The following is a 14,981-nucleotide window of genomic DNA, read 5'->3' on the forward strand; positions in this document are numbered from 1 at the left end:
TGAATGCAGCATAATTGAATTTATTGACAAACTCTGCTGGCAACTGTGCATCTTAATGGCAAGCGAGGATGTTTGTCAGAGCTCCCGCACAGTGCAGCCTGTGCTGTTTATTATCAGTATTTCACAGATGCTGTAGTCTGAAATAGTCCCACACGCTGTCTGAAACGAACAAAGCAAAGCTCCCACTTCAACAAGAAACAATGCAGAGTTGTCACAGCACGCTGTGAAAAAGATAAGAGCAGAAGCAAACAGCGAGGCAAGGTTAAACAGATCACAGTTAATAAGGCTGTTGGTACTGTAATGTGGCACGACCTCAGGCCCTCATGTGACTGCTGTAAACATCTCTGAAACCACAAGACCACGTAAGTGAACTCAAGTGATGCCCATTTTCCTACTTTTTGACTTTCAGGAGCACATGCACATTCTCATGCAAACAATTAATAGTGGATAACAGCTGTCAGTGAGTCTGCGTGTGCTCCAGCAGCTCTCCAAACACCAGAAGGACTTCTGAGGTTGTGAATGTAGGATTTTCCGGCTGGTTACTTTATCTGCCTTTTTTCTATTTTGCAGAAAAGCCCTTTGATCGTGAGAGAATCTCATTTGGAGATAGCAAGGATGCTGCTCACATCCTCTCAAAGTCAGACTCGGACTCGTTTAACTTGATAACTCCACTTTTTTTTGTGCCTTTGCAGGGATTTGTAATTCTGACAACAAAGAGCCTAACACAGCATCATAGAGGGTTTTAGCTAATGCTAGATTATTCTCTCACATGATTGCTGGCTCAGTGCTTCACTGTAAAGGACACTCTGTCTCCACAGATTCGTTTCGACAGATGTTAATATCCTTAATTCAAATCCTGGACAGAATTCACAACATTTTGTTTCCTTTCTTTGCTTGAAGGAGGTTGCTGTAGCCCGTTGGCCCTCTGTCACTTTATTTGGTGATAGTCCTTGTCCTGTTATTGTGTTCTGCAGGGGGAGTTGGACGGTAATGAATGGAATAATACCTCAGATTAATTTCCGGCCCTTTGAGCTGTGCACACATACAGCAGCTCCCAGTCGTGGCACACAATGACTTTGTGTTACAGTGACAACTACGCCTCCGTAGGCTGCAAAATCTGCTCATTCCACATGCAGTCACTACGAACATGCTGCCTCCTCGTCCTCCCCGAGCAGAGATGGGAGATGTCAGTCAGCATTCCCAACTGAGCTGACACCACCAGCAGCGGTGGAAGCCAGCTTAAGGACAGCTAGGAGTTTTAGTTTTTCCTGAAGGTGGAGGAAATACTGCAAACTGTGGCCTTCCAAGAAAGCTAGTGTGTGAGAGTGTGTGTGTGTGTGTGTGTGTGTGTGGCCTGCATTAAATAGTAATCAGACAGCAGATGGCTGTTTTGTAATGATTAGTGTTTAATGATTCACTGCAAGTAGAAAATCTGAAAGAGATAGTTGATAAAAACGCACAAGCAGCAAATTGTGAGCATTAGCTAGGCTACAGGTTGTGCAGATCTGTGTGGGAGAGCAGCATAGTGCAGCTTTCAGACTACAGCATGCATTATAACCACAGTTTGTATGTCAATAGAAAGGTGAACTGGGCTCGGGAAATCCAAACTCCACCGGTATTGTGAGAAAACGACTTTTAATCATCCACTGATTGATTGTTAGCGTGTTAGCAGCCACATGTTTAGTGTGTTTTCTCTGACTGGATTGCTCAGGAGTCTTTCATGCCAACTGCAGCCTGAGGAACCGAAGCACACAGCTCAGAAACAAGCTCACGGCTATTATGAGAAGATTTAAAATTGTAATCCTCAAGATTTCTGGTGAATTTGGCGACACTCGTAGCTACTTGTGGTATCACAAAGTTTAATACGACAAGTCCCAGAACTCCAGAGGCAGCAAACACTTGTTTAGCAGCTACTCTGTCAGAAGTACACTGAAGAGCAGCTGATGCTTGTGTTTACAGTGCAGCCAAACAAAGGCATAGTGTGGGAAAGTATAGGTATGGAATTTGAATTCAGTGAGGGACAATTAGGAGTGTGAATGACACATACAGTATTTGCTGATATCACAAAATCTGCCACAATAGAATTTTGATTTGGTTCAATTCAGGGGCCTGTGACTGACATGATGGGATATCAGTACATATCCTCTTTGGCTTTTTCTTGGCTTCTCACCACGTCTTTCACTAGGTTGCTTTCGGAGGTGTGCTTGGATAGAAATGGTGACACAGACATGCCATGGGAATTTCAAAACAAAGGCGAATCTTAAAGATGAGGATATGTATCAGTGATCAGATCAATGTATTTTTACACCACTTCTAACAATTAAAACTACCGTATAGAAAGACGTTACAGAATGTAAATACATTTACAGGTTACTGCTTAAAAAAACAAGATGACCATTTTTAGTTTTGATAGGAAAATGATAAATGAAAATCTCAAGGGCTTTAATTTCCCCAAGAAGTCTCTAAAATGTTTTAATTATTTGGAATCTCAGCTTTTTAATTATGTTTTCTGCCAGACTGAATTAAATTGAATTAAATTGAGTCATTATTTCAAGGGGAATCTAACAACTTATTACAAAATCAGCACAACGCAGTGTTTTTCTCCAATTTTAATTTAATTGATTCAACAGTAACCCAGGAAACTTCTTAGAAAAAGATTAGGAAATGATCAGGAAATTATTGTTGATAACAGTTTTTATTAAGAGTACTTGAGAAAAAAGAAACATCCTGTTTGTTTCGTGTAGACCATTCTCATTATTGCTCTTGGTTTATTTTTGCAAATATACAAACACAAACAAAAAAGGAAAAACATGAAATAAAATAGCATAAAAAAATAAAACGTATCACCAAAAACAAACAAACAATATAAAAGAAAGAAAAAGGAAAAAAAATAGATTAAAAATGTATTAAAATTAAAATGTATGAAAAATTATAAAATCTATCATAATTTCAAAGAAGTCTTGTACAGACACACCGTAGCCATATTTTGTTATAGTTTTATTTCTTGCAGCCGTTGACAACAAACTCAGGTATCAGGAAATGACAACATGTGATAGGAAGTGTTATCACTTGCCAACACAAAGTCCTGTTTCAAAGCCCTGTAAAATCCTGCTGGGGAAACACTGGTTGAAATATTCTAAAAATAGACCTGCTGGTATCAGCCCAAAAAAAGGTTTTATCTGTAAGCTGCTGCTGGGATCAGGCTGCTGATATGCTATATGTTTATTTTTCTGATTTATAATTATCTGACTATAAAGTATTGTCTCAGGACACCTTCTATAAAAACAGACATTTGGGATTTGTTGTTTAAATGTTACAGTGGCAAGCAAGAATTAAAGGGCTGCCATGATGTAACCCCACGTTGCCCTTTAAAGACATTATCGTCTGCTGCAGCTGATGAGTTGTTTCATCATCGTCATCATCATGATCATCACTGTCATCGTCATCAAAGGCAACACAGTGTATTCTACGTAGATGACTGACAGCTGTATGCCTTTGAAGCTGTCAGTGTGGGTGTTTTGGTCTGTGCCTCGCTGATTTGATTAACTTATTGATGTGTCTTTGTGTTGTAGCCATTGTTTTGGTGGGAACGAGAGCATATTAAGTCTCTGGACTGTGAGCCTCCATTTAATCAAGCACACAGTGTTCATTCCCCTCCCTAATGCCTACAGTACCTAACACATTACTGGGGAAGAGAGCAGCTCCTTTTCTGAGCCTCTGAGACAGCAGAGAACAGATAACTGGAATGCCAGCTTACAACTCTGTGAATTAGGGAAGCAGTGGAGCGGCTAAATCAACGCTGAAGATATCAGAAGCCAAACATACCCCACTGTCTCCCAGTCTCACATCAAATGGCCTATAATTGGCTCAGGACGTAATGATGACCGCCGTCATCTGTGGTCACCCTGACACATGCGAAGCTTCGCTCTTCCAGAGCTGCAGAGTGTCAATGTGACACGACATGCAGAGTCAGCAGGAAGAGGGAAACAGTCGTGTCATTTCTTGTCTCCTCGGGCCATTTGTAGCAGCTAATGTAGTATATTACAGGAGGTTACTGTGTTTCTCAGGACTGCTGCACTGTGCTGCTTGCTTTACATGAGCACAGTCACCTTTGCATTCTCCTCCAGACTGCTCGTTGTGGACGGCACAGGTTCAGGTTTTACTGAAGATTTACTGGCCCTTCTTTCTCTATACTTGGCAAGATTCTTATAATAAATCTTATCAGCATAAGTGAGGTGGAGGAGAGGGTTTTACTGCCAACAGAGAGGACACCTTAGACGCACCCTATTTGCACAAATGAAAGTCTGGAGTTAGGGAACGCTGAAACACATTTCTCTGCTTATCGGACCTGACAAATCAAATCTGACTGTTGGCTTAATGAGGACATTTTTTTACATTTAAGGAAGCAAATCCCGGAGCGAAGACTTACCAACACCCTTAGCCAAAGTAAGTTAACCTAACCCTGACCCCCAGACTAGTGTATTTGGACTAAAAAATTAGATGCGGTTGCTAAATTGAACAGCTGACCCTTTCCTCAACAGTGGTGTGCATGGGGTAGTTTTGTCAAGGCTGCACTGGAAAGGAGTGGTTGCAAGCCGTCCACCGAAATCTCTAACTTTAGCTAACAGCACTAGTATTAAATGATCATTTCATGTAAGTTATTGAAAGTAAAAGTATTGGAATGGATGGTGGATGATTAAAATATAATGCATGGATTTACTGTAATGTTCGGGGGGCTGCATGAAATCTTTCTGAAAGCCCCATAGGCCTGCAGGCAGCACTTTGATTTAACACAACAATGATTTGAAGAGTTAAAGGGATAGTGCACCCAAAAATGAAAACTCAGCCATTATCTACTCACCCATATGCCGATGGAGGCTCAGGTGAAGTTTTAGAATCCTCACATCCCTTGCGGAGATCCAAGGGGAGAGGAGGTAGCAACACAACTGCACCTAATGGAGGCTGACGGCGCCCCAGATTCAAACGTCCAAGAACACATAATTGAAACCGCAAAATATCTCCATACTGCTCGTCCGTAGTGATCCAAGTGTCCTGAAGCCCCGACATAAAAAGTTGTTTGGAAAAACGTCATTTGAACTCTGTTTTTAGCCTCACTATAGCCTGTAGCTCTGACGGCCTCTCTGTGCACTGCGCTCACGTGTGCGTGCTTGCACATGAGACCAGCGAAAGCACGTGAACACACATGAAGGTGGTGCCCATGTCTCATGGTCTCGTGCAAGCGCACACGTGAGTGCGTGCACAGAGAGGCAGTCAGAGCTACAGGCTACAATGAGGCTAAAAACAGAGTTCAGATGATGTTTTTCCAAACCACTTTTTATGTCAGGGCTTCAGGACACTTGGATCACTACGGACCAGCAGTATGGAGATATTTTGTGGTTTCAATTATGTGTTTTTGGACGTTTGAATCTGGGGCGCTGTCAGCCTGCATTAGGTGGAGTTGTGTTGCTACCTCCTCTCCCCTTGGATCTCCACAAGTGTTGTGAGGACTCTAAAACTTCACCTGAGCCTCCCTCGGCATATGGGTGAGTAGATAATGGCTGAGTTTTCATTTTCGGGTGCACTATCCCTTTAAGAAGGAAGCCTATTGTATTTTCTTTTAGCCTTTCCAAAACCAAATACATGAAAGTGTAAGGAGTAGTAACAGAGCATTACTTCCAAGGTAAAGGAGCTCATCATCAGACTGGTACTAGACTGGTTTGTGGAGCTATGTTCAAAAAGCCCCATTTACTGTAGCACACCCACTGTGTGTAGTGAACTGTGTGGAAGCCAGTCCTGGATGTTATCAGATATTAAGGTAGTGTAGCGGCTCTGTCCTGCTCTTTATTTGATTTGACCGAGATTAAACTGCAGCAACGTTAGCAATGTAGCATTAAGTTTACCAAACATGATGTGTAGTCTTCATATTAAAAGACTTTCCTCTTCTAACATGACAAGAGAAGTTGTAAGCAAAACAGTAAAACAGACTGTAAAGTTTTACCTCTCCTGCCATAAAGGCTTGATTGGGACTTGATGCTTTTAGGTTGTAGAAAGTCATCTTTACAAACATATGTAATTTTGTATGAAAGGTTTTTCTGTAGGCTACATGAAAAACAAAATGCCATTCCATGCTTCGTCCAGACCGATAGGTGAAAGGGAACGAAGAGACAAAAACCTTTTTACACAGAGATCATGCTACAGGGCCGCTACAAAGTCCCTTCTTTATGCTTGCTTTGCATTTTGACACAGAACCAAACGACAGTAGCATCATGCAGCTCCACTGTGTGATTTTGAATAGCATCCCAACATCATGGAACAAAAGAGGCTTGACGTTCAACACAACAGCACCGGCCTCTTGTGTGACAAAGAACATACGCATCAGCAGCACTTTATAAACAATAACAATGGCCTTAACATGGCAAAAACAATCATTTACAATGTCTTCTTTATCGCAGCTGATCTCGTCCTCTGCTCAGAGGGTGAGCAGTAGGGTTGAGCTGAATACTCAGATTAAACGAGTACAGATAATGTACTTCATTCCAATATGAGTAGTATCCGAGTAAAATGTGTCAATATCTGTACTCCTGAGGAGGAGTAATCATCATCTGGGTACCTGTGTTCAGTCAGTTTTGATAAAAAAAAATACCTAAGCTTAATTCTGAGATTGTTGTTTGTAAATAGTTTTCTACTAAATATTAAATTCAGCAACTTCTGATCAACCAATATCAATGTCAGGCTTAGAATAACTACTAATTGATCCCACACACTGTCAACTTAAATGCCGCCCATTCCAGGTGCAGCTCCAGGTACAGGTTATTTAGTTGGTTGAACAGATAGAGACACAGATACTGATAACGGTGTAATCGCTCATCCCTGGCCAGGAAATCCTGGTCTCATTGTTTTCTCACACTTTGTGGACATTTTTGTCTGCTGTTCGTCTTCTTGGAGTTAGCTGCTAACTGCTACTTTTTAAATCTCACACAGTGGGTTATACAGACATCATTTTGGTGCTGCTGCTACCTCCCATGGCAGCTTAAAGATGAGACAACTCTGCCCCCATTAGGGGATCATACCTTATATACAAAACAGCGAGGCGGCATATCTGTGTGATATTCCTGCCTTGGAAAGGCAGTGTAAAAGGCACTAAATGTACCTCTGAATAACAGGTCAATAAGAATAGAGGAACTCGACAGTCATTGGAAAAAGAAACCAGAAGTCTGGCATCAAACTGTGCAGAGTGTGTGGACATAAACAGGAACAGGTTCCTGGCAAAGCTATGCTTAAAACTTCAGAATAGAAATAGAAGTTTGGTCTACAGTTAGCACTATTGGGACTGAGCAGGCAATACTGAGGGGGTGGGGTGGTTCCAGCTGTATTCTTTCCTGTGATGCAACACCATGGGGACATCGACTAAACTGAACTTTTAATCGTTTAATTCTTCTTGTGGGGCCAAAACTGTTTTACATGTAAAGAGTACATTTGGTGTCTGAATTATACTGCTGTCATTATTGAAGGATTGCTAACCATACTCTAACTAGCTTTACATTACAATACAAGAACAGTGCAGTTTCTTTATGTCCATGTCTGTTAAACTGATCATGAGCCAGAAACCCAGTGTCTGAGCTCTGGTGAAATAAAACCAGCCTGTCCAGATTGATCTTTGTCGTTGTAATGTACAAGCATAGTTGCACTTCTGAAAGGTGTTTCACAGCGTGTGTGAGCACCTTCCTCTCCGGTGATGACTGTCCGTGTCATTTTTTACAACACTTACTGGAACACTCACCAAATACACACATGCAAGGATTGTGTTTCAAAGCATTCACTGAGGGGTTATTTGAGAGCCTGTACTGTAAACGGTGTCAGCGCTTCATCTCTTTACGTTTAGTGGCTCTGTTCTTTTTTTGTTTTTGTTTTTACAATTTCAACTTTTTCTGCACTTCCTCTGAATGCTGCAGAGAATAAAGTCCATGCCTGTGTTTCTTCCTAATGGTTTTATTGGATTCAGAGTAAAATTAAACGGCTCATGTTTGGACTTGCTGGGCATTCACTGAGCTCTAATTGCTACTACCCACTGCTCACATGGGTGTGAATTGAGCTTCAGCGCATCTGAGATATGGTGATCACAGGTTCTTTCAGAGATATCCATTTTCTGTGGTCTGGCTCATTTAGGTATACTGAGTAGCCTATTTCCCTGCAGCTGTCTCATTGAGCTGAGGCAATGACCATCACTGAACATGTGCAGACACATAACACATTCAAACAGGATTGTTGTGGAACTCAAAATGTTCTATGCACATCGGATAATTTGTGACATTAACCCATTCAGATCTCCCGTCAATTCCAATGGACAAAACTTTTCTGGGATGTCTAGATCTATGATTACTGTCATCTGACTCCACCCAAGTGCACAGACTTATTTGACTGGATGTCTATGAGCTAATCACAGTGCTCCACATCATCTAAAGTGGACTGCAGTAAAGCCACGTCACCTTTTTAACAAGCATGGCTGACCGTGAGTCAATGAGAAAGCCCAAGGCATGCTTCAGTCTATAAACCCTATTTCAAACTACATAATAATGATGTAAAAGATTTACAGCTTTTACAGTTTTTTCAAAATGGATGCTGGATCCCAGAGTCACTGGAAACTGAAAAGGAGAAATGCTGCTCTGATTTAATTTGCTGACGATATAATCAACTTACACTATCTTTTATTAAATATGTCCACAGAATATTCATCTCAGGACGTTTTTGACAAACTGTTTTCTGGAGATACTTTAGAAATGTATAATATTTTGACTGGTGAGGACAAAATATGCACAAAATATATATGCAGTGTGTTTTAAAGCATCACTTTATTCATTGATACGAGTTACCCATTCATGAGAAATACAGTAAATTAACTCGTGTTTTTTGTTGGCAGAAAAGTTCTGTTAAGACCACTGAAGGTCATTTTTTTACTATCAGGTGATTCTGTGTTAGGATTCTTTGTCTATTGGAATGGACAGCAAAAACACCTAATAAAATATATTAATTACCTCCGCCAAAGAGGTTGTGTCTTCACTGGCGTTGGTCTGTTTGTCTGCAAAATAACTCAAAAAGTTATGAATGGATTTTGATGAAATTTTCAGGAAAGGTGGATACTGGGACAAGGAACAAGGAAGGAAGAACAAGGAAAAATTTTGGTGGTGGTCTGTTGAAGCAAAGTGGATAAAATAACAAATAAAGTCTATCGTCTGACAGCCTCAGCAGCAATTCCAATTTCTGAAGTTGAACTTAATGTTCTGTGTTGGAAAAAAAGAAAGTGAAAAATACAAAAACACATATTATATTCTGCGTTGGTACAAAATCAAACAAACTAAATACACCACAGTGTCTCTATGGTGAAGGCATAATAACCTAATAATGATAGTGACGCAAATAACCTAATTGTGATGCAGGCTGCAAAATCTGATGCAGAGGGGGAGGGAATATCACCTACTTGGCGGAAGTCTGCACTCTCTGAGTGCTTTTCTAGTTAAAACATGCTTTTGGCTGATGGTTTATGAGTGCATTTAGAGTAGAAATTCTCCACTTTTTTTGTGTAAATGACATCTAGTGCTGCTAAATGTGTTTGAGACATTAAACTTACATTTCCAAAATGTCAGACAGGATAGGAAGATTTTTTTTCTCAGAATTTCATTCTCTGCAGCTGCTTTTAGAAAATCAAGAAATCATAAAATTATTATTTAAATGTACAAAGACGATAATCACCAGTTTTGCAGGTATTTGATATTTAATTAAAGGGCAATATAGTAACACAGACCTATTGAGCACATAGATCTAATCCTACCAATTATACAGGTAATAATAGCAACGTACCACAGGGCTGACATTGACAATAATAGAGGCTGAACTCAAATCAGCTCACAGCATCCCTTATTAAGACAGATTCAACAAAGAGAGCAGCTGCACATGTTTTTACTGGGAAATAATTCAATCACAGGGCGGTGCTCACATCAACATTAACCTGAATGGTCATGGTGACAGCTACGATCTATTCACAGGATGTATGTTGGGCCTGTAGAGTTCTCCACGCTGGACTATGACAGTCACATCACCTCAGCACACAGGAAATAACACAAGCTAGTTTTAGAAGTCATCGTTTGTCTTATCTCTACTGTGCATATTTGTTTGACATATTATATTTACTGTGTTTCTTCTCTTTTGACAGGTGATGAGTGGGATTATATCATGTCTGAAGTACAGGGAACACTGGAGTTTTCTGTAGAGTTGCACAAGTTTCACAATGTGGATCTCTTTCAAAGGGGGTGAGTAATTAACCTTTGCACAGATCATCTGTGATATTTGTTAATATTTGGCTTTGCAACCGACAACTCAGGAAACTCACAGAACATATTCATGTTGATGGATCCACACAGTTTAATATTTGCTGTTTTTTTTTTTTTTTTTTTTAAATATTTGCAGTTTTGTAAATTATTTTTTTTATTTGTTTTACTTTTTTATTCTTTTTTTTTTCACTTATTTTTATCTATTTATTTTTTATTCTTAATGAATGAATTAATGAATTAATTTTTCTTGACTAAAAATTCATAAGGTCACCTAAGTTGACTATTGTTATATCACAAAGACACATGATGACTTTTGACTGGAGGGCATCACAAATTTATTTTCTTATGACAACTATATGCCTGCATTTCCAAGACTTTGTGTGTATCGATTGAGTAATTGCGTGTTGATGACAGATTGCATTGAAAATATACCCGTTGTCCTGCTGGACAAAGACTCAGATACTCTGAAGAACTGCATCCCTCCATCTCAAAAAAGAAAAAAAGAAAAAAGTTTTGCAACAACTGAGGATGTTGACAGATGTGTTTGAGAACGAAGCCATAAAAGCCTGTAAATGTATCATGTGGTCTGTGCGTTCAATCCATGCTGAATTGTAAACCACTGTGTTATCATTCAGAACACAGATAACCCATGAAAGGCCAAACGCACATAGTACATATTGGTCTGAATCAGGCTTTGTGACATCTGACGTATCATATACAAATATTATGCCACAGACATGTGTGACTTATGTAAAAATAATATGTAGGCTTTCAGTCTGCAGCTGCAACTGTCACTGTCACATGCACTCTGTCACAGAGAGACAGCCAACCAGGCAGCTTCATCAAGTAAAAGCTGCTCTTCGCATCAGTCAGAGCGTATAAGTTGTCTGGACAGGGTTTTAAAGATGGAGGTCACCCAGTGGCTAGCAGCCAGCGGTGCTAACTGCATAAACAGCGCTTAACATCAGTAGTAATGCTGACGGAGCTCGCCATAAGCAGTGTAATAAAGATAAAAGAATGATGTTTATATACAGTCTATGGAGCTAGCTGTAGCTGTGCTAGCCGCTACTGTAACGACTCCGTCCCAATATTAGCAGTGGCCACTATGTATAAACGCATTTCAAAGCAGCAGTAATGAGTGTGCCAGTCTCCTTGGGACGCCATTACCTCACTGCAATCCTGTGGCTCAGGAGGTAGAGGCTGATTGGAATCAGCAGTTCGAATCCCAGCTCCTCTAGTCCACATGTTGAAGCGTCCTTCAGCAAGATACTGAACCCCAAATTGCTCCTGATGGCTGTTTCATCGGTGTGTGAGTGTGTGTGTTATTGAGTGAATGTGACTCGTAGTAAAAAGTGCATTGAGTGGTCAGAAAACTAGAAAGGCACTCTGTAAGTGCAGGTCCATTCAGCATTACTATATCTTTACATGGCAAAAAGTGGTTTGCTGCTACATTAATGCTCTGTCGCATACATTTGAAGCTAGCTCTTGAGATTATAGATAGACATAGTCAGCGTTAGCTTTAGCTACAGCTAAATTTACTGACAGATTTTTCCCTAGCTGTTACTTGACATTGAACGATATCAATTTGTATGAAGTCAGGTCTTGGTAATCCAGTTTTTTGTACCACACAAGTAAATGAGACAGCAGCTAAATTCAAGCCTGATTGAGAAAAAAATCACCAGTTAAACGACTAAAAGGTAAGCAGCGGATTTTAGGAGCTGCTATCTCTGCTTTGTCTCTAAAGGAGTTTTGGCTAAGTACAGATCCCATCAAATCACATATTTGAATATTCTGAATTGGAAAAACATTTATTTTATTGATTTCAATATAAATATCATAGGTAGATGAACAGACACATAGAATAAGAGCCTGTCCCAAAAAAGCTCTCAAAGCTGATTTAAAATAAACATCAAATATATTAAACTACTGCAAACAAATTCATGAGCTAAAAAAGCATTTAATAAAATAACAGTCCGACCAGTATCAGGAAGGCTTACCTCCCTATTTCTCTGATGATTTGCAAAATCAGATCTGACGGCGCCGCCAGACCGGTTAATTGCTATGGTTCTTTGTTGAGCGGGAACATTACTGCTTTTCAGGCTGAAAAAGAATGATTGGAGGGTTCATAGGTAGGGGGTGAACTCGTGCAGATATTGTAGAATTAAAGCTGCTATAAAGTGTGATTACGTTCTTATTCCAGCGGCAGCATTACTGCGCTCAGCTTGTGGTTGCGTGTGCGTCTCTATCAGAGCTGCAGATAACTGGCTTGAGCCGAGGGACGGAGAGGGTTTCAAGAGGGAAAATCAGATCTGGACAACTGTGTCGAAACTCATTCAGGCAGACTTAATATCTGATAGTGTGTTTATTTAAAGGATCCATGTGGAGTGCTCGATCTGTCAAGGTTATTGTTTGTTTAAAAGTCATGTGCACTTTAAACTCAAGGAAGGGAGTCACTCCTTGACCGTGTAAAACTACCGCCACCATCAATGTAATTTTTAAAATGTAGAATCAACCCTGTGTGTGTAATGGCTCACTGCTCCAGTCCGGATTAACCGATGGAGCCCTAGAGGTGGATGAGCTGGTTGAGCCACGAGGGCTCCAGAAGATGCTGCTACATATTACCAAAGGCAGTGATGGAGTAGAGATGGAGGTGGGAGGAAATAAAGTTTTGTCTAAACTTGGCAGGGAAACTTTCAACACGTAGCCTCACTGACGCAGCCTCTGACCACCACAGCAACACCAGCTCAAGAACAGAGCCTGCTTTTCCACTGAATACATTTCTCTCCTCCTCTCAGGTGTGTAAGATAAAATATTTGTGATTCCATATTTGCTCTCGCTGTTTAACTTCCTCCTCATGAAGCCTTTACTGTGGGAACGAAATCTGGAAAAACAAAAAAAACCTCCAATCTATGACCGTGTAAAAAGGAGTGCCCATCTGTAATGACCCTGCCCCCGCTGCTGTGATATTACAACATAGAAACAACAAATTGAAATATTATAGGCTGTATCAATAAGTAGAATAAGAGGTGTAAATAAAAGAGTTCAAATATTTACTTTCCCAGTTGAGTTTTTTATAATATTCTCTGCCATAAAAAAGATCCATATTTATCCTGCTGATGCGTCTGCACAAAGATTAAAAGCTCTCATCTGGCCGGCTCAAACAGCAGCTTTATCAAAATGATTTTCCCTCTCCAAATGGGATGGGCTAAAGCTTTATCATGGTAATCCCTCCAGCTGAGTGCTCTAATATGTTTGTTTTTACTGGTTGCCACATCGCTTCAGATAGCAGCAGAGATCCGATGTTGACACTGAGAAGAATTGGATCCCAGTGTAAAGACGAGGCGCTGCAGAATAAGAATAGTTTAGTTACCAGGACGTGTGCATCTCACCACACAGCAGTGTAATTACTGAAATCAATACAAGTCCCTGCACCAGAGTGGGGGACCATGCAGCTGTACTCGTTGAAGAGCCTGGTGTTTCGCTGATTGCAGTGAAAATACTGATTAAATCTACATTTGATTTCAAAGAAGGCGATAAGCATGAAACTTTTAGTTTTCACGTATGGAGTCTTAGATTGCTTCAGATGCTGGAATTACAAACCCAGCTGCATTTTCTTAAAGCTGTAGGTGGTAACTTTTATAAGAATAACTTTTTGTTGTATTTGATAGAACTTTCACTATATCCACACAGTAGTACCTGAGAGAGATAGTTCCCCTGCAGTATGTCCTCATATAATGGTTCCTATGATATTTCATGAATAAGCACCTGACAAATGGCGTTACGTCCTTAACCTAAACTTATGTATTTAACGTAAAGCTATGTAGGTCAGGTTTAGGAAAAGAAACATGGTGACAATGTGCCCCTTTCACATATAGTGGTCACTACAGTGGACAGCTATTTAAAAGCCATTTTCTATGGGTTTTGATGCTATACACGCATTTACGTCACCACAGTGGACCCTAGTGCGTCATGCCATACGCTGCCACCCTTTGGCCAGGTGTTGTCAGTGTCTGGTAACATCTACGGAGCAATATAGTTGTTAAATTCTACAAATATTAATTATATGTTTTGAGAAAATTGCAATAATAATCTGTCCACTAAACCAGACATCATGCAGCACTGGCTATATTTCAACTACAATTAACTGAGTACTGCAACTTTATTGTTCTTGAAAATACTTAATCTGCAGTGACTTTCTTGTCTGTAAATTAATTTCTTTATGTTATTAGAAGGTAATGAACAGTTTATTGTAACAGGAGGAGGTGGGTGGGGCTGAGGAGTGAAGAGGAAGGAGTTGAAAGACAGAGGGGAGAGGCTGAGGAGTCAGGAGCAAAGTTCAATGTGTTTGCATGGCATTGAAAGTATTATCATTATTTTTTAAAGATGTGAACACACTAGTTAAACAGCATTAAAAATGTTTAAAGCTTTACATGATATATTTGATTTTTAAATTGGTTTATTCTTTTGTCTAAAACTTAAACACATTCTGTCCATCCGAGTGGACATGTGAAACACTCCTTGAAAGTTACTTTAGAAAAATAAACTTCATAACTTTTTTTCATGCCTAAAGAGGAATAAAAACACTTGAGAAAAAAAAAATCTTGACTGAGGTGGTAACAATTCATGCATGAAAGGAGTACTGTAAAATACTTACAG

At 40.0% G+C, this 14,981-nt stretch overlaps 1 protein-coding gene across 1 annotated transcript in view; it reads left to right on the forward strand.

Annotated features, from left to right (window-relative positions):
- Positions 1-14,981, forward strand: part of fam135b (family with sequence similarity 135 member B) — a 675,785-nt gene that overhangs the window by 694 nt on the left and 660,110 nt on the right. Inside the window, exon 2 of the mRNA XM_049602004.1 lies at positions 10,208-10,304. Within this exon, the coding sequence (XP_049457961.1) occupies positions 10,228-10,304 (77 nt within the window). The 5' untranslated portion in view covers positions 10,208-10,227. The remainder of the gene's footprint in view (positions 1-10,207; positions 10,305-14,981) is intronic.

This window comes from Epinephelus fuscoguttatus, linkage group LG17 (assembly GCF_011397635.1).
Source record: "Epinephelus fuscoguttatus linkage group LG17, E.fuscoguttatus.final_Chr_v1".
Lineage (NCBI taxonomy): Eukaryota > Metazoa > Chordata > Actinopteri > Perciformes > Serranidae > Epinephelus > Epinephelus fuscoguttatus.